Source organism: Myotis myotis, unplaced genomic scaffold (genome assembly GCF_014108235.1).
Source record: "Myotis myotis isolate mMyoMyo1 unplaced genomic scaffold, mMyoMyo1.p scaffold_m19_p_2, whole genome shotgun sequence".
Lineage (NCBI taxonomy): Eukaryota > Metazoa > Chordata > Mammalia > Chiroptera > Vespertilionidae > Myotis > Myotis myotis.
The window spans coordinates 69,713,329-69,733,445 of NW_023416324.1; the positions used below are offsets into that span (position 1 = coordinate 69,713,329).

Genomic DNA, 20,117 nt, shown 5'->3' on the forward strand with positions numbered 1-20,117 from the left:
AGGTCCTTTCAGTCGGCCAGCCGCCAGCCAGCGAAGAACTTGACCCAGCATTACCTCATGCTAAAGTGGTAGCGTCCAACCAGACCCAGTCCCTCTGTGCCTTCCTAGGGCAATTTTACAGCATCTGGATGTTACTGTGAAGTGACAGGATTTAAGCAGTGTGGCCAGCCAGCATCTTGATGAGAACTTGTAACTCCTTTGCTTCGCTTATGTCCTGGCTTGTTTGCTAAACCCTGATGTTTACGCTTACCACTCTGATTTCTGCTTTCACTTTTTCTAAAATTCCAAGGCTGAGTTTTTGGAGAATTCCTACTCGAAAGCTGAGTTTCAGATGGAACATCTTGCCCCAGTGTATTAGAAACCGTCCTTGACTGGCATGGCCAATTCTAACTGGCAGACACTGTCCTCTGCTGAGACAGCAGCCGGAGGTCTAGTTGCCCTGCTGTTCCCAACCCTGCTCCTCTGTCCAATCCTGGCACCTCCATACTGCCTGGCAAGGGGTCATGCTTTAAAGTGCATTGAAGCCCTAGCTGGTTTGGCTCAGTGGATAGAGCATCGGCCTGTGGACCAAAGGGTCACGGGTTCAATTCTGGTCAAGGGCACGTACCTCGGTTGCAGGCTCCTCCCCGGCCTGGGCCCTGGTCAGGGCTCATGCAGGAGGCAACCAATCGATGTGTTTCTCTCACATCAATGTTTCTGTCTTTCCCTCTCTCTTCCACTCTCCCTATAAATCAATGGAAAAAATATCTTTGAGCGAGGATTAAATAAATAAATAAAACTTTGTTATTGTCAGTAAAGTAAGTTTTAAAAAAAATAAAGTGCATTGAGTATCTTCAAGTGAATGGGCAATTCTTTTTAAACAAGGTGACTGTCTTATTTATTTAGGGCCTCCAATCCTATGTGAGTCCAATTCAATTGCCAATCAAGTTAATGAAAAAATTTCCACAGCAACACTCAAATGAATGGAGGAAGGGAGGAGGGAGGGAGGGACAGAAGAAGAGAGGAGGGAACGGGGGAGGGAAGCCTCTGGGAAATGTGACCCTTGTTGTCAGTATAACTTTCTGGTCTACCTGCTGTAGGTCTGCAACAAGGTGGCCAGCTCAGAGGTAATCTTACCTGTCAGTCTGGGGTGATTTCCAAAACTACCTCCATTTAAAGGAACACCAGGCAGTGTTTATATATGGAAGATATTTGTTTAGTAATTGCATCTCACCACTTTCCATGCCTGTGTTTGAGGGATTCACTTTGATGCTTGCTTAGCATATACTATCTATAAGATCTCTAAAACATAAATAGCCTTGAGTTTGTTTTGATTTATTATTATTATTTTATTTTGCATATACACAGGACTGGCACTTGTAAGGCATTCGTGAATAACTGTGGAGGAAAAATTGCCCCAGACAGAGAGAGAGAAAAATGTTGCTCTCACATACTTATTTTCCAAAAAGCCTGTCTTGAAATTTTGCTTTAGTTCTTTTAGTGGTAGTGGGTAAAAAGGTAAGCCACACGCCCATTCCCTCCACCCCACACACTGATCTGTCTATACCTGAGGGGGTAAAAAGAGAGAACACGGCCACCTACTGACATTGCAGAAATAGGGAAAGACGACATTCAGACAGGCAGGTGCAATCCTCAAAAATATTGAACCCCTGAGCAGCCAGATTCCTCAAAGAAAGCAAGAAACACATCAAATCAGATGGCAAACTCCACATACAGCAGCTCTTGCATTTCGTTCATAGCAGGAAGAGTCCTTTATCAGACAGTCCAGGCAAGTCTGGTTACAAGAAGCTGTGGATTAGAAGCAAAGAACGAGCAAATTACTTTTGTAAAGGCAGCTGAAAGTCTTATGGGGGAGGAGGAAAATGATCAACTGTGAAAACAATTAGGAGTGGCATTTACTAGTAGTGTTGGTATTAATGGCCACATAGAGTGCAGGGCTTCTGAGCTAAGTAATAACCTTCTACACCAGAAAGAAAAAAAGAGACACTGCCACACACAGACCAATCTTAATACGGCCCCAAAGCCACAGCGAGGAAATGAAGAAGGGAAAGAAAGGAACTTCGAGCACTGGAAAAAGCGATCGCAAGACTATGTGCGAACCCCAACCCGGGTAGGAGATTCTGGCTCACCCAGCAGGTAGAGCCAACTGAGATAGGACAGGGTAAGAGCTACAAGGAAAAGGGGAGTGGACGGAAGTGTGGGGGAAGCTTGGACTATTGAGTCCAAAGACATGGCCAGGGCCCATGGTTCAACCTCCTCAAGCCTCCCCTGCTTTCAGGCTGATGAGGCCTGGAAGCCAGAACACAAGAGTGCACAGGTGGCTGACCCAGAGCAGGCGCCTCTCCACCCCCACCACCATAGCTGTTACTGTTATTTGGTGGGGGTGGGTCGGGGTGGGGAGGGGAGAGAGTGGCGATAAGGGAGCTGTCCAGAGGCAAGCAGAACAGTTAGCATTTTAGATGTGTTTACTTCCTTCTCTTTCTCCCAGTTGTGATCCTTCCTGCCCTCAGAAACAACCAGGAAACGGAGGGCTTTATGCCCCAGTCCTCAGAGAAGGTACAAAGTAAAACCGACTTGGAGCCACATGTGTGATGAACCACACATCCCACTCGGTCCCGCCTGCCCAGAAGCTTGGAGCCAAGTTTCAAACCCAACCATACCGACCACATTCACCCACATGGCTAACAAACTACGCTTTTCTTTTTTCCTTTTGTCCTCACTTCTTTCGCATTTCTGCTTACGCTGTTGGTACGTCTTGTTGCTGTAAGCCCATCCCAAAGCCTTTTTTGGAATGAGGGAGAGAATAAGCAAACGCATCAAGGAGGGTTCTGAGTTTTCTGACAATAAAGTTATTAAATCTGGCCCCTTTCCCACGACAGCGAAGCCTCCGGGTCCTCACCCCACCCCTGCAGCCAGTCACTGGCATGCCGTTAACAGTCGCTCCTTTATGTCAAAACACATACAGAAATGTAAACGCCCATATCTTCTGCAGGCGTGCTTTAGAGATCTCGTGGGTGTGACTCCAGACCACCGCAATAAAGAGAGTCGTCATCCTTTTGCTGGCGGAGGGTCTTGCCTTCAATTTGTAAAAAAAATGCAACATCTGTGAAGCGCAATACAGCCAAGCGCCCTGAAAGGAGGTCTGTCTGTACCCACATTTTGTCATGTTAACCAGGAGCTGATCCTCAGCAGCTTTTCCTAATGCGCAAGCAATTAGGTTGGAAATAGAAAAGACACCTCACCACATAAAAGCAGTAAAAATTAGCCGAAACCTGTTTGGCTCAGTGGATAGAGTGTTGGCCTGCGGACTGAAAGGTCCCAGGTTCGATTCCGGTCAAGGGCATGTACCTTGGTTGTGGGCACATCCCCAGTGGGGAGTGTGCAGGAGGCAGCTGGTCGATGTTTCTAACTCTCTATCTCTCTCCTTTCCTCTCTGTAAAAACTCAATAAAATATATTTTAAAAAAATATTTTTTTAAAAAAAGCAGTAAAAATTAGATGATAGGAAACAAAATTGTCGCCATTCTAGCAACTAATGAAAGGATGTTACTGTAAACAAGCCAGTGGTGGTGCTGTACCCCCTCTCAGAAACCAGGAAACACCGGAGGGACCAAAATCTGACCGAGGGTGGGGGTGAGGGTGCTTTTTACTTTGACGTCAAAGAGCAGAAGGCGCTGGTTTTTTAGGGTGAGCCCTGTGCCACCCGCCTGCTGATTCCGAAAGACAAAGCTGACATCTCGGGGCTGTTTCCCTCTTCTGCTCTCTGTGGCCAGGGAGTCTTTTTCCAGTTTCCTGTTCCCTTCGGAGGCTGTTGTGTGCAAAACCAACGATGACAAATGAGAGGCGTGGTCTCAGATGAAAACTACAGCGATAGGTCTGTGCTGTCCTGATGAGAACCCAGCAGGGCGGCCAAACGGCTTTGCATACCTTATTGTGGCAAGTGGGTTTCTGATACAAATTCTCTGCTCGCCTATAAAACTGTTTATCTAACTTCAGAGAAACTGTTTCCCCGGATCTCGTCAACCTCCTGTGGTTACTGCATCCAGGTAAAGGCTCTGTCAGCTCCTCCAGCCAGGAACAGGGGCAGCCTCTCTCAGCTGACGAGCAACCTTAAGGTGCCTGGGAGGTAGGAATGTGGTCCAGTGTTAGGGAGGCGTGATTTATAACAGGTCTTCATGCTGATCACGCACCAACAAGCCGAGGGGAAACAGGGTTGATTTAGTAATTCCCTCACATTTAAGGAGGACATCATGAAAAACAACTATAGCTGTCATCCAACAATGGCTTGGAGCCAGGGTGGCATTCTTTTTGCTAATTTATAAGCAACAACATCTATCATTTCCTTTTGGAAAAGTATTTGCCTTTAACATCCGGTAGAGACACGCACCAAGGCTGCCTCTGGTCTTCCCACTACTGCCCCCAAAATGGATCGGCTGTGAGTTTTAGCCCAGACCATATCATCGTATATCTATAAAAATCAAGTCACCCAGAGAGAATAAGGAAGAGTTAGGTGAGTTTAGGTTGGAAGAGAAAGCAATCTTGGTTAAAAAAAAAAAAAGTGAATATGGCTAAAGTAAACTTTATGGACTAATTACTGGCAAGTCAAATGACTGGTTCTTTTAAACAGCTTTCCTGAGATAAAATTCACATACCATAAAATTCACCTACTTAAAGTATAATTCAATGGGTTTTAGTATATTCACATTTATCAATGGTATTTATCTATTTTTTTTATCTTGCCTACTTGGGATCTGGCTTTTATTTTTTTTAATTTGTTTATTGATTAAGTTATTATAGCAATGGTATTTAGTACATTCATATTCAACTGTGGAACCACCACCAAAATTTAATTTGAGAACGTTTCAATCCCCCTGCCCACCCCCCGCCGCCCCTCCAAAGAAATCCTGCACTCAGCAGTAGCTCCCATTTCTCCCTTTTGCCCTTCAGCCCAAAGCAACCACTAATTTACTTTCTAGCTCCATAAACTTGTCTATTCTGGACATTTCAAATAAATGGAATCATACAATACGGGGTCTTTTATGTCTGTCCTCCTTCTCTAAGCAAAGCATTTCAAGGTTCATCCATGTTGTAGAATGTATCAGTTCTTCATTTTTATTGCTAAATGATATTCCAGCGTATTCTTCTACCATATTTTATTTGTCTATTCATCAGCTGATGGACATTTGGTTTGTTCCCAGTTTTTGGCTATTATGAATAATGTTGCTATGAACATTTGTGGGCAAGTTTTTGTGTAGACATATGTTTTCATTTCTTTTGAGTACGTATGTACTTTGGAGTGAAATTGCTGGATCATATGGTTTAAATGATTTTTAAAAACTGTTGGCATGAGTGCAGTAATGTATCTCCACAGTCATAGATGAAGAAGGTGAGAGAGATTTAACATTTCTCCATCCTCATCTTACCACCCATGAGCAAACCCTTTCACTCTCTCTGCCTCGGCCCCTCTGCTCTGATGTCCTCCACACCACCCCCTACATATCAAACACGCAGTCCGCCACGTGAGTGCAGCTCTGAGCTGTGAAACTCCCGAAGATCACTCATCCCATTTTGTTTTCAAACAGGACTGAACTACAACCATCTAATTCTTAAAAGTCCCCAAGGACAGAAAGAACACAATTCCCTTAATTGCCCAGTCTCAGAAATCTCTTCAAATCACTTACCCAAAACCATACACATACAATAAAAATACTGAAGGAAGATGAAGAATGGCCAGGTTTTTAAACAAGCTTTAGAGACTACCCCCCACAGGCGCTTTCTTTATTTCCTCACTCAACACACCGTCCCCTGACGCCATCTAAGTTTCCTCTCATGTATCCTAGGTCCTGCTGCGGCCTAAAGTGAATTCCACGTTGAGCTAACATAATAAAGATGAGTGTGGGAGAGCTGCTGTCATTCCTTGAGGTGTTTTTCTTCTGCTTCGATAGTCTTATTTGAATCTGTTTTCAGAGTCAGCAACTCTACCAGAATGTTCTCCTGTTGCTGCTTCTGTAATAACTCGAACTCTCTTTCTCCTTGGTTCCTCTGAGAAGCATATATACAATGAGTCATTATTGCTGCTAAAGAATCGCTGGAGTCAGCAGCGCTTCTTAGGAACTGCATTTCCTCCTCCCCCCTCTTCCTCCCACCACCATTTCTCCCCCATAAGTTAAGAATTAAAGACATATTACTGGGATAAAGAAATCTGACCCGAAATATGTGTTGCAGCTACAATGGCAAGCAACCAAGAGCATTAACAATAATTTCCAATGTAGCTGGAAAGGTTAGATGATTTGTCTTTGAAAGGCGCCAACTCCGCACACTTTCGTAGGATTAAAATCAGTTTGCTTTTCCTTCTGGACACCTCACCTCTCCTACTTCCGCTCCCCCAAAAAGGCGGAGTGGTTGACGCGCATAAACAAATGGTTCTGGAAATTAACTTTCTTGACCAGAAGAAAGTTCAAAAATAAATTCTGTTCTACATTAGTTTTCCTACACTTCACTGTGATCAGAATTTTTTGTGGTTTCTCCCTCCCTGGAGAGATAATACTTGAGTGATAACATTTCTGACACACAGAAGCTCAAACACTGAAAGACTGACAACTGTGTTCCCTTCGGCCCACAATCTAGGTCATTTCTGAGCTGCAGGTCATTTCTGAGCCACTGACCTTGAGCCAGTGAGTTCTCTGCGCGCCTGCCTGTCACATGGACAATGAGGATAATGATAGGACTTCACGGAGTAAATGCGGTAAGTGCTTCAAACAGTGCTGAGGGCCGAGTAAATGCTGAGTCACTAGGAGCTTGGATCATCACCGCACCACCACGACCACCACCATCTTTGAAAAGCAGCCGGGACAGCATAAGAAGCTACGCCCCGGGCCCTTTCATGTAAGTACCAAGTGTCGTCATCTTTATTCCAGCGTCTTCCCATTTCCCTGGCTCACCCTGCAGGAGCCACAGGTGCATAGACAAAGCAAAGAAAGAAGACAGATAGAGCACAGGCAAAGATGGAAAAGACATTGACAATGACAAAGCAAGGGCACGCAATTGTGTTCTTTCATAGCCATGTTGGAAAGACGAAATTCGTAAGAATATTCTTTCCAATGGGAGGGGCCAGGAAAGTTAGAGAAAATCTCTAGAGAGGCAAGTCCTAGAGTTGACCAGTCCAGAGGGCAATCTGGTAGTTGAAATCTTTCTCTCTTGAGTGGACATTGTATCCTCCTCCCCACGTATGTTCATACATGATCATCCTTGTTAGACCATGAATGGAAGAAAAGAACCCTTTGTTCATGGGTAGAAAGCTGGCGCCTGTACCTACCTCTCTCTGCGGCTGGCCAGGCCCCGGGTCCGGGCCCCGGAGGTTGAGGACGTGCACCTCCTGCGGCAGCCCCGTCGTGCCTCTGCTGGCACAGCCCGAGAGGACGGTGAAGCTCTCCATCAAGGCCTGCACCGGGTGGGAGGCGTTGACCGGCGACAGTTCACACTGGGCACTGGGCTCCGGACCTGCAGGCAGAATCACAAACACCCGTCAGAAACCACAATCGACTGCGCCACAAATTGTCTGGATGGACAAGCCACTGCCAGCCCACCCAAAGAGTCCCTCCAGGTAAGTTGTTTCCAGAACTAAACGACCAAAAAGCTAGCCTAGTCTTCTAAAATTCCAATCTCTTAAATTCCTTTTGGATGATTTTGATGTGTATTTGATTACTTCAATTCCCTTTTAGATGCAAAAGTCATGAATGTATCCCTTTGGATGGAGGAAACCTCCCATTTGACATCTGTGTTTAATTCTCCCTTCTCCTCTTACAAGAAAACCAGAAATAAATGAAATAAATTGCCTGAAGTTCCAATAACATTATGCATAAATAATATTAAACACCTAAAAGGATACCCCAAGAAGTTTAAATCCAGACCTTTCAAGTGCTTCTGCTACTTAGACAAAGCAAAATAAATGTAAGGACGATACAAAATAAGATGCAATGAGTGGAGGCAAATAGCACCCCCATTGCTGTGCCCTACGCAGGCCTCCTGCCTGGCGTGCTAAGTCTACTTCAGAACTCATGGACAGGCTGTAGGCTGGCAATAGTCATCTCTTCTGCAATGAAGTATGTACCTTCTCAAAAAATTACTCCCACCCTCCGTGTTCCTGTACTGCATCCAGCTGCTTTCTAAGAGGCAGTGAAGAAAGATGTCACAGCAGCAAAGGCAGAAAGTACTGAATGCACAATTCCCTGGAGTTCCCACACGTGCAAATGGTAGGAGCAGGTGTGCCCCACGCTGCTCCCCTCCTGCCCTCACCAGCCACAGTGGGGTGTCTGGTGCACTTCACACCCCAGAGCTCCAGAGAGAAGAGTCTCCTACTTGACGCGGGACACACAGCGGCTATGGCTGCTCACATTGGAGAGCCCTTCCGAGCTGGTTTCATAGCCTCCTACCATTTGTCATTATCACAGACTAAGCGCAAATAAAGAATACATTTCAGTTCCATTTTTTATGTACAAAGCTCCAACTGGGCTACAGTTCTACCCAAAACACATCTATAAAAAGGCTTGCAACCTCCTCCTGCTACCATCACCCAGCAGGTTTTCCCTTAAATCTCCACACTGCCCATCTCCACACCAGGGTGGAAGCAAACACTCCCTGGAAATACAACAAGAGGATAAGATTTTCCACAGAGAAGGAGGGAGCCAGAGAGGGGATGTCCCCAGTGCTGAGGACGAGGACGCCTTTGTCCTGCCAAGTCCAGGACAGGGCAGACCCCACTTGATGGGCTGCAGTGCCACCCATGGCTTAGACAAGTCAGTCCAAGGTCAAGGAAAGGAGAAAGAATGCGCAGGGCACACTCTGATCAAGCGATGATTTGTTTAATGTCTGCATACATCCAAGGGCTGCAGAAAAACAGCATCCGATCATTCTGCTCATTACTCCATCCCTTATATCAGCATGATGCCTGGCACACAGCATCACTCAAATATCAATGAGGGAAGGTGGTAAGAGAGGAAAGGGGAAAGAACCACGACGTAATCCATGCTCAATGGGTTTCCTACCAATAGGAGACTCTGTCCTAGAGTTCCTTTACTCTACCTAATAGCCGAAGTTTCAATCTATATAAAAGCCGAAGCGACTGAACAACCAGTCAACTGTTCGCTATGACGCACACTGACCGCCAGGGAGCAGACACTCAACGCAGGAGCTGCCCCTGGCGGTCAGTGCGTTCCCACAGCCAACCTCCTGTAGCTGGCCAAACTCCCGCAGTCCCTTCCCCCGGCCGGCTGGCCCCAATCGGCCCTAATTGGGATGGGGTGAGATGGCCCCAATCGGCCCCTGATAGCCGGCCAGGCCGAGGGACCTCACCTGTGCACGAATTCATGCACCGGGCCTCTAGTCTTGTAATAAAATGGAAAATTAAATCATGAAATAAAGGAGGTGGCATTTCGGGTTGCTAATAATCAAGTCCCAGCCCTAGCCAGTTTAGCTCAGTGGATAGAGCATCGGCCTGCAGACTGAAGGGTCCCCAGTTTGATTCTGGCCAAGGGCACATGTCTGGGTTGCGGGCTCGATTCCCAGTAGGGGGTGTGCAAGAGGCAGCCAATCAATGATTCTCTCTCACCATTGATGTTTCTAGCTCTCTCTCCTTCTCCCTTCCTCTCTGAAATCAATAAAAAAAATATATATTTTTTTTTAAAAAATCAAGTTCCAGCTGGGGCTTCCCCACCCTCAAATGTCACAGAAGACAGAAACCCAAACCTGCTTTTGTCCTATTAACCCAGACACTCTCCTGGCAAGACCCTTTTCTCCCAATGGCACAACATTCCTGTCTCCCCCATCAGCACATCAGGCCCCAGCCCCATCCTGTACCTCCTGGGTCCACCCCAAGCCTTCCTACTCCTCCCCCTGTGGACACAGCCAACCTCCATGAACTGGTCTCCCATCCTTTCCCATTGCCCCATAGTGGTTCCTCCCACAGTCTACCCACACAATGCCAGACCCGTCTCCAGTTAGAAAAACTGCCACCTGGCAACCAGGTGACCCACCCCCAGCCTCTCCCACAGATACGTGAGGTAGCGAGGCCTCCTTGATTCTCGCTTGACCACCATGGGGCCCAAGTGTAGTGCTTCAGCCACAAGCATGCTCCAAAACCCCATCTGACTCATCTGCTCACTTTCGTGGTGACCTGTGAGCTCCGGAGCTGCCAGCTCAGGCTCTCACTGACAGCCTAGGAAGGCTGGGAGTTTCTCTTGTGGCCACCGCTGGAAACCCACAGCCCTTCCTTCCCTGAGCAATTTCTACCCCACAGTCGGTAAGCAAGCGAGCAACAGGCCCTGCAGATGATGCTAATCAGCACGGCAGGCGCGCCTCACCACAGTCAGCACGAACCAGGGCACGGTGATGCAGAAGAAACGCTGGCTGAAAGCAACATCCTAGGCACGCTCCTGCTACCCTTGCACCGTGCTTTCTAAGCAAAGGCGTTTTACAGACCCGGTACTGTCGGAGGCCTCCCAGAAACTCTGTAACATGGGTAGGACAGGTTTCCTTCCCATTGTAAGTAGATCGTTGCCAGCCACCGAGCTGGGCACACCTTTCAGTCAAGTGCTTCCTGGCAGTAACGCACCTCCAAAGACAGTCCTCACTGTTGCTCCCAATCTAGATATCCCGTTTCTTCTGGGCATCCAGGACCTGCCCTGCCCGGATTCTTTGGGCGTAATTTCCAAAGCAGCCTAACTTTCTCTTGGCCTCAAAGTCTGAGCTGACTTGATCCTTCCCCACTGCTACTCAGCAACCTGATCTCAAGGTCCTGGGCATTGTTTTGTTTGACCTGTTCTCCTCCCTCCTAACCTGATGTCAGATTCCATATTTCCAGCTCAGGACACCCTCCTCAGCCATCAGGGCAGACATACAGCCTCTGTCTACCCACAAGTTGCTGCTTCTATTAACTAAACACATTTACTGACCAAAGACAGCACAGATGCAAATAAACCCTGTGGTGAGAAACTCCGCAGGTGACCCAGACCAAGCAGCCTCTTTCACAAGGCAGGGCCCTCCGTTCGGCAGCGGGGCCCCAGCAATGCTGTGAAGCAAATGGTGGAACCCATTACGGTTCCATCCCCCTAATGAGCCAGGGTTTGATTCTTAATGAGTAAGAATTATCATGCTCCTTGTCTGGGCCACACGCTGTGCACATATCATGTCTAATCCTCATAACACCACATAAAGACAGTGTCAAAACACCCATTTTGGAGTTGTGAAAACTGAGTCTCAGAGAGGTTAAGTAACTTGCCAAAAATCACACCCCACCAATACCTGGCAGGATGGGATTCGAACCTGTGTTTCTCAGACTCCGGGTCCAAGCTCTTCCCATGACAAGGCACTGCCTGCTTCTGCCATGACTTTTCCAGTCCTTCACCTCGGGACTAGGTCAACATACTTCTGGGACCAACATACATGTTAACTCATGTCTGATAAAGTATAATAAGCTGCTTGGTTCACACTTGCAACCTTTCGGTTGACTTAATAGACCTCATAAACCTAATGAGAAAACACAAGTTCATTTCTCATTTCACCAAATGTCTTCCTCTCTTTCACGAACGCTTGCTTATCTGCACGTGGGAAATGTTTCTAAAATCTGGCTATAACATCAATGTCTAAATTCCCAGTTCCACTTAAAGAAAAAAAAATGCAAATAGACTCACCCTTTCATTATGTTCTTTTGCTACAACGCAGCATTCCAGTCTCAGTTACAGAACCCCCACATCCACGCTGGCGGCAGGCCAGCCCGGAGACTTGACATAATACAGACAAAGCATTTGGGAACAGATGCATTTGCTGCACACACTTTAAATTTAATCTGTCCCCAAAGAAATTAATATCACACCTCATGCAACAGAGTCAAATATTGGGCGGGGAGGGGTAGTTATTGTTTGGGAGAGGATATAGTAAGTAATTTTCACATTTAATAAATGTGATCCTTACGCATTCTAAATACCAATGAATACCACGCTGACACAAACATCTGGTACCTATTCCACATAATTTCCAGCACGCTGATTCCCCATATCACCCAGGGTACTAATGAGGAGCGTGTGTTCAGCTGAAATAAAAAATGGTAAAGATGCAGAGGGAGTCAAGGGGTAACCTTATAGCCTGGGACCAAGACATTGCAGAGGGGAGATTTTATTCCAACAACACCATTGGCTAATAAGGGTTTCTGTTATTGTCCCACAGGGAATTCTGCAATGCGGTCAGCTGCAAAGAGGGACAAACTCCCACAGATTGTGGAACTGGGCACGGCAGGATCAATCTGCCCCTGAGCCGAAAATCCCTTCTACCCCCATGGGGCACAAGAATCCCTAAGAAAGGGCGTCGGAGATGATTTCCCAGCCAATAGCACAGCCTGGCTCTAATTGAGCTTTATGGGAGGGAATGTGACAAACACTAGGATACGATGCAAAAGCAAAGCTCCAAGAAAAAAACACCTGGAAGGCCCTGGGCTCAGGAGGGCCTGCAGTGTACACAACATGTGCTCATGTTTATACCATCTCAAATTACAACTCAGTGGAGCCATAGCCCCCTGGGAACAGCCCTGCGGAATGTACCACCAGTAAAATCCAAAGCGGGCCCTTCTACCACAGCCCCCACCTGGGTTTTTCAGCAATCAAACTTGGCTCAAGGCTGAAGCGTACCCCTGGTAAGAAAAAGACAAAGCCCTAAACCTCTAATATGGATTTCGGAGGGGGGGGGGGGGCAGATTTTTCTATAGCACAACCCCTCAGGCATAGCTTACCATAGTTTCTCTCAAGCTCCAAGTGAATATCTAAATCTAAACCTTCCTCTTGACAAACCGACCCTCTTCCAAGAAGTCAACTGCCAGCTTGTTGGGCCGAAAGCCAGTGCATATTTGTCTATTGTTGTGCTGAAACCATGGCGCAACCATGTTGGAGAATTTCCTGTTCAAGGGTGTTTTTAAATGTTCAAAGGAAAACAATGGGCAGAGCTTCTTTAAGAATCTAAATTCTCCAAGTGTTGGGAAGTGCCAAGCTCCCAAGGGTGCTCACTCTTCCATCTAAGCAGGATTCCTCTACACAGCCAAGAGGTATCAGGAGGGTTTAGACAGCTCTGTGAGGAAGTGGGGGTGGTTCGTTTTGGAAGGGGGCGGTGGTGTTTATAACCTGAAAAGAAAAGGAGGCAGAGAGGGGCAAGTTCCAGAAGTTGCCACTAGGTAGGGCACAGGAAAAGAGCTCGTATTAAAGACCCAGTGGGCTAAGAGGAACATGGGACCAGGGGATAGAAGAGCTGCACTTTAGACCCAGATCTGTCACGTATTAGTTGTCTGACCTGTCTTTAAGCTTCTCATACTCTCCCTCTCTCTTACTCTATGACAGGCTTGACTTGTAGATCCAGTGAGGTACTCTACATACACATTCTTTACAAATTTCAAGTACTGTTAGAGACATACAGTTCCCTGGGGGGGAAGAGAAATAAATGAATGAAAACACTTTCTCCAACTGGAAAAAAATTGTTTTCTTTATGAGCTTTTAGAATGATTAATATACTATCTAAGATAGGATGTTCTTATACGACTCCCTAGCCATTACTCCCCAAAAGTTATTTCTAAGAGTTGCACTGGGAAGATTTAAAATAAAACTATGTACAGTATTAGAGAAAAAATTCCTGTTATCTGAGCACACTCTGAAAGTGCAACTCCCAAAGGTGAGAACAGCCCATGTTTCTCTCCCTCCCCTCCCCCGGGAATCCCCAAAATCAGGAAAGGGGTAATCTGGCTCGCTCCATCGTGGCTGACTCTCTTGTTGCTTACTTTCACTCTACAAGATAGTACACCTGTTCCTGTGCTTTTAAAAAATATGTTTTTTAATTGATTTCAGAGAGGAAGAAAAAAGGAGAGAAAGGTAGAAACACCAATGATGAGAGAGAAGCACTGATTGGCTGCCTCCTGCATGCCCCCTGCTGAGGATTGAGCCCACAACCCGGTCATGTTTCCTGATTGGGAATCAAACCATGACCTCCTGGTTCATAGGTTGAAGCTCAACCACTGAACCACACTGGCTGGGCTAAGACCTAAAGGAAGCTGAGAATGAAGGAGACACTGGCCACAGTACTCATTTATGAGGAGATTAGAATTTATGGGATACTATTGCCTAAATGGCTCAGCACAGAGACCAACAACAAATCTGAAGATGGAGAATGAGAGAAAATAGAATCCGTTTTCTCCCATTATGTGAGTTTGAGACACACAAACTAATAAAAAGAACGTATACATCTTTATTAAAGGGAAAATACTTAATTGATCCAGGTTTAAAATATTATACATAATTTAGACTCATAACCAATAAAAATTATAATTTAACTAGAGGCCCGGTGCATGAAATCATGCACAGGTGGGGTCCAGCCAACCCACTCAGATTGGAGTGGGAGGGGGCAACCAGGGGTGGGGCTGGCTGGGGGGAGGGGCCACGGGCTGTTGGCCAACCAGGCCCAACCCCTGGTTGAACTCCCGGTTGAACTCCTGGTCGAGGAGACAATTTGCATATTAGTCTTTTATTATATAGGATTCCTACAAATGCATTATTTTGTGGCAAGTCTGGAAAGCTGCCCCCCATTAACCCTGAGGGATGCCATCACCAAACTCCTTCATCTCTCACACCTCAACTTATATATAGCAAGAGTGGCTAGACTAACTTTTTCATTTTTTTACCTCTAGCAAGCTGGTGTCTGATAAGGAAGAAAAAGATGAGAGCCCTCAGTGGTTTGGCTCAGTGGATAGAGTGCCAGCCTGTGAACCAAATGGTCCCGGGTTTGATTCTTGTCAAGGGCACGTACCTTGGTTGTAGGCTCCTCCGCAGCCCGGGCCCTGGTTGGGGATCATGCAGGAGGCAACCAATCGATGTGTTTCTCTCACATTGTTGTTTCTCTCTGTCTTTCCCTCTCTCTTCCACTCTCTCTAAAAGACCAATAGAAAAAATGTCCTCAGGTGAGGATTAACCAATAAATAAATAAATAAGATGAGCGAAACAGAGGTAAGCATGTGCACAGAAACACAGAGGTCTAACACTGCACAGGGCATTCTCTGGGGCTGGTGAGCCCTCGGTTAGGGTTGGGGTGCAGGGGCTGGACAAGTGACAAGACAATATGTTGTAAGTGGGGGGATGGTCAGGAAGGGCGGAAAAGGTAAACCATAACTGCTGGGAAGTCAAATCACAGCCTGTAACCATTGTCTTGATTATAGACAGGAGACAAGAGATTAAAAAAGGAAAATCTGCCAACTTTTGGGTTGGCCGTGCAAAATATTACTAATTACAGCCATGTGTACAAACGGGGCCATGAACTGAAAATACGGCTTCTTTAGGATTTCATATATTCTCAGGGCACTCAACAATTGGGTTGTTAAAGGAATGAAGGAAATGCTTCCCACGAATGCTGACCTTACCAAGGATCAATAGATACGGTGAATCCCATAACAAGACTAAACCGCAGTCCTTCCTCCTCAAGCTGGGGAGCTCAGTGCCCAGGTGCTTCTTCTTTCAAGAGAGGACGGTTTGTAGAGAAATCTATGAATAACTAGTGTGCTCTTGCTCCTTTCATGGGGAAGCTTACAGGGCCCAGGGGCATCTACGGAGCTGGGGTTTCCAGGTTTTGCATCAGTTGTGGGCAAACCAAGCAGCACATGGATGGGACTCTCAGTGCAGACCGGGGAATAGTGGGCCTCAGAAAGACAGAAGGATTGTGCCCAGCTAAGTAACCCTGATGCAGAGCCACATTTTTGCACCTCAGTTCCGAGATTCTGTAAACCTGTTATACCCGTTATACTTTTCCATTACAGCCAATATCAGCTTTTAGTTACAAATCTACTGTTTCATTAATGTGGGCATGTGCGTGTGCATCTTCTGCTTCACTGGGAACCCCGTGAGGGCAAGGACCATGTTTCTCCGGCTGATCCCGCCTATCCCGGTGCGCAGCACAGCGCCTGGCATGTGGCAGGTGTTCACAAATACTTGTTGGGTGATGAATTCCTCAGTCAAATAAACAAAACCCTAGTCTCCATGGGCCAGGGAACCATATCTCAGCCCTGCCGCACTTCAGCTTTGTAACTCAGGGTCATTATTTAACCACCCTGTGTCTCTGCTATCGGGAGGGGGTTATAATAGTATCTGCCCCAGAAGACTGTTCTTAGGAGTAACTGTACTTATTATCATGTAACTGTACTTATTATTACTATCTCTTCAACTATGGGATGTGTTCTGAAAAAAAAATACTTTTTAATCTATCTCAACCTTCTTTTAAAGCATTAGGAGTCAGAATATTAGAGCTCAATATCCTCCCTATCACCCAGTAGGTTTTTTATTTTATTTTAAATATATTTTTATTGATTTCAGAAAGGGAGAGAGAGATAGAAACATCAATGATGAGAGAGAATCATTATTTGGCTGCCTCCTGCACACCCCCTACTGGGGATCGAGCCCACAACCCAGGCATGTGCCCTGACCGGGAATCGACCTCTTGATTCATAGGTTGTCATTCAACAACTGAGCCAAGCCAGGCTTTGAGAGACCGTTATAAACTAGTTGATGAAAAGGCCTTCTCTTCCCTTCCTTCCTAGTTTTCAGACAAGTTCTGCCATGGCTTCCAATCCTAAAGATGCAAATTAATGTACCAAGATAGGTCTGACCAGGATCCCCAGTTTTAGTGGGCTCTATTAGAAAATTTCATGATCCAACCAAAATGTCATCTAAATGCCTTTATTGGGAATGGACTGACTATTCTTGGGGGGGAAAGGGGTGTGGGAGATTCGGGAAGAGTCTGGACAAAACCCGTGCACCTATGGATGAGGACAATGGGTGGGGAGTGAGGGCGGAGGGTGGGGCGGGAACTGGGAGGAGGGGAGTTATGGGGGGGGGGGAGGGGAACAAATGTAATAATCTGAACAATAAAGATTTAATTATTTAAAAAAAAATAAATAAATAAATGCCTTTATTATTTATATACTCAACTACCTCTAGAAAGGAAATCGAGGGGCTTTTAATAAAAAATAAACAAAAACAGGCCCAGAAAATCCAACTCAGCTGCCAATCAATTAAAAAGTGGCTATGGAAGAAGAAGAAGGAAGAAGGAAGAAGGAAGAAGGAAGAAGGAAGGAAGAAAAAAAGAAAGAAAGAAAGAAAGAAGAGGAGGAGAAGGAGGAGAAAAGAAAGAAATCTTATTGAAGCACTTAACTAAAGGAAACTACTTAATTTGAGCATCCGACCTAGCTCTGAGCTTCCTGACAGCCAAGGGAAAAGAAAAAGTGATGCTTACGAGATTTCATAAAAAGGAAACAAATCAGCTATTTGGATAAGAAAAATATTTTTCCTAAGTCTGAATTTAAGAGGCCTATAATAACGTGAGGATCAATGATTTCTAAAAGTCACTTTACAAAACCATAAACATAACTTTTTTATATGGCCTCATTAACAACAGAGGGAATGGAGTCCACAGCGAATTTCATTCAGGGCTCCAGGCAATTCTCTCTAGTGTGCACACAAACATTTCTAGAATTGGAAGATTTTTCAAAACTTTTAAAACCAATAATTTGCATTAATGTGGGTATAAAAGCAAAAAAACAAAACGACATTAGTCTGCTAAAGGCTTTGGGGGATTTTGTGATCTTGATTTTTAAAAACATGCCATGCAAGAAGTCAAAAATGTTGGATTTTGCCGTGTGGATCAACAAGTGATTTTTGAAAGAATAAAATCTAAACAGAGGTATCAGTTTAGGGTTAGATTCAATCCAACTGTATTTGACCTAGAGATACATATAAAATAAATTAGTGTACTGCTGCTTCATAAACTCTTCCCCAAGACTTAAAACTGGGATAAATGAGATACCTGTTCAGAAAAACAACTACTGGGCATGCTCAGGAAAAACCTCACACACAGTACAGTGCTGTAACACACACGTCTGTGCCTGACAAAGCACCCTTTCAAAACAGATGGGTCATGATGTTTCAAAGCTCAACTTTTTTTTTTTTTAAGTTTGTCACATTTAATCAAAGCAATTTTTGTTTTTCTGAAATCTGCGTGTTATTTTGGAGAAAACTTTTCTGTGGTGTTTTTCCACTCTGGATCAACTAGCCCCTCTCTTTTCCTCCCAAGTGAACGTCGGAAACCACTGTGCCAGAGGGAATTCACCTTTCCTCACACAAAGACAAACTCTAATACTTTCAAATGGTCAATGTGAAAATAAGATCCTGTGTGCCAATTTCTAAAACAAAAAGGACTTTGTGGCATGATTTGCACAGAAAAATGTACCAAAGTTACGCCAATCTATTATTTAAAGTAATAATAAAGTCCTTCTCTCATTTTATATCATACTCCCTCTTCTCATCATACTTCACCTGGCCCAGCTTACCACTCATACAATAAATGCCTCATTTATTCAGCAGTGACGAATAACGAGATATCTCACATATGCAGATCTTCCAAATAACTAAGGTTTTACCCCTTTCAAAAAAGGAAGTGACTTTAGTCATTTTAAAGGTAATTCTACCTAAAACATATTGCACATGTAATTACTTCTTGGCCACCTTAAATAATTTTTTTTACATATATGTTTTTGTTGATTTCAGAGAGGAAGGGGAAGGGGGAGAGAGAGAGAGAGAAACATCATTGATGAGAGAGAATGACTGATTGGCTGCCTCCTGCACGCCCCACACTGAGGATCGAGCCTGCAGGTATGTACCCTGACCGGGAATCGAACCGTGACCTCCTGGTTCATAGGTCGACCCTCTAACACTGAACCATGCCAGCCGGGTGCACCGTAAATATTTTGAGCATCCAGAATATTGCTTATTAAAATTTTTGGAGGACCTATATGGCCATCTCTATAACTACTGATTACAGATTATTAAACTTTGCATTTCAGTATTTATCTCTACACCAAGTGGTCCCATATGTCTATATTTTATAGTCTGCCTACACTTCCTAAACCTCTATTTTTCTCAACTCTGGCTTCAGGCCAGTTGCCACCTGTTACCCTCAACTCTAAATTACCAAGCTCTGGATGAGGGCCCTCCCACCTAGAGTAACCTATGGGGACTTTTGACAGCTCTCCTCCTGATAACCTACCAAACATTTTGGCTACCTTGGGTGCTCCAGATGCAGGGACCTGCCAAAAAACCGATACTGTATAATAATATTAGTGACAATATTAGCAACAGAGTAGCAGCACTGTCCACACTAATCTAATGTGAACGGCAAGCCATCAAAGAAAGGGGAGCTTAACCCTGTGAGTGCCAACCAATATCCTAGGAACTATGCTAAAATTGCCAAGGCATTTTTGCTAATTTTACAGCATTTAGGAAAAAAATTATGAATCACAAGTAAATGAAGTTACATATTCAAAAACTTAAGGAAACCTTTACTACATTTGTTTTCATCTTTGACATATATTGTTTGCTGACTGTATTATAAAATACTAGTAGAAAAAAAAATTGAACAAAACATATAATGTTAAAATAAAGCACTCCCGGCACTTTTGGCGAAAGACAGGAGCAGCGCAATCGCGCTCCCCGGCACTCTAGGGGTTAAGCACTACTGTGAACTGTTGGGAATTTTAAAACTGTGCTAAAAGTCCTACTCTCCCATTGCTCTTGCAAGCATGTCAAACTCATGGCCAGCAGGCCACATGCCTCGAGTTTGACATGCTTGCTAGAACTTCAAGCATTTTAGAAAGTTTACCTTTTTAAGAAGAGGAGAAAGCAAATATATGAATAGGCTATATATATATATATATATATATATATATATATATATATATATATTAGAGGCCTGGTGCATGAAATTCATGCACTCGGTGTGGGGGGGGGGTGGCGGGGGCATCCCTCAGCCTGGCCTGCACTTTCTCGCACTCTGGGAACCCTCGGGGGATGTCTGACTGATGACTTAGCAGGTCTAAGCCATCAGTCAGACATCCTTAGCATTGCCATGGAGGCAGGAGAGGCTCCCACCACCACCACTGTGCTCCCCAGCTGTGAGTCTGGCTCAGGGCTTCTGGCTGAGCAGCGCTCCCCCTGTGGGAGCTCCTGCATTGAGCGTCTGCCCCCTGGTGGTCAGTGCACATCATAGCAACCA

At 45.2% G+C, this 20,117-nt stretch overlaps 1 protein-coding gene across 3 annotated transcripts in view; it reads right to left on the reverse strand.

The window, feature by feature from the left end:
* Positions 1–20,117, reverse strand: part of TGFBR3 (transforming growth factor beta receptor 3) — a 199,268-nt gene that overhangs the window by 107,948 nt on the left and 71,203 nt on the right. For all 3 annotated transcript variants that reach the window (XM_036351362.1, XM_036351361.1, XM_036351360.1), the window contains exon 3: positions 7,315–7,499. In XM_036351362.1, coding sequence (XP_036207255.1) covers positions 7,315–7,499 — 185 coding nt within the window. The remainder of the gene's footprint in view (positions 1–7,314; positions 7,500–20,117) is intronic.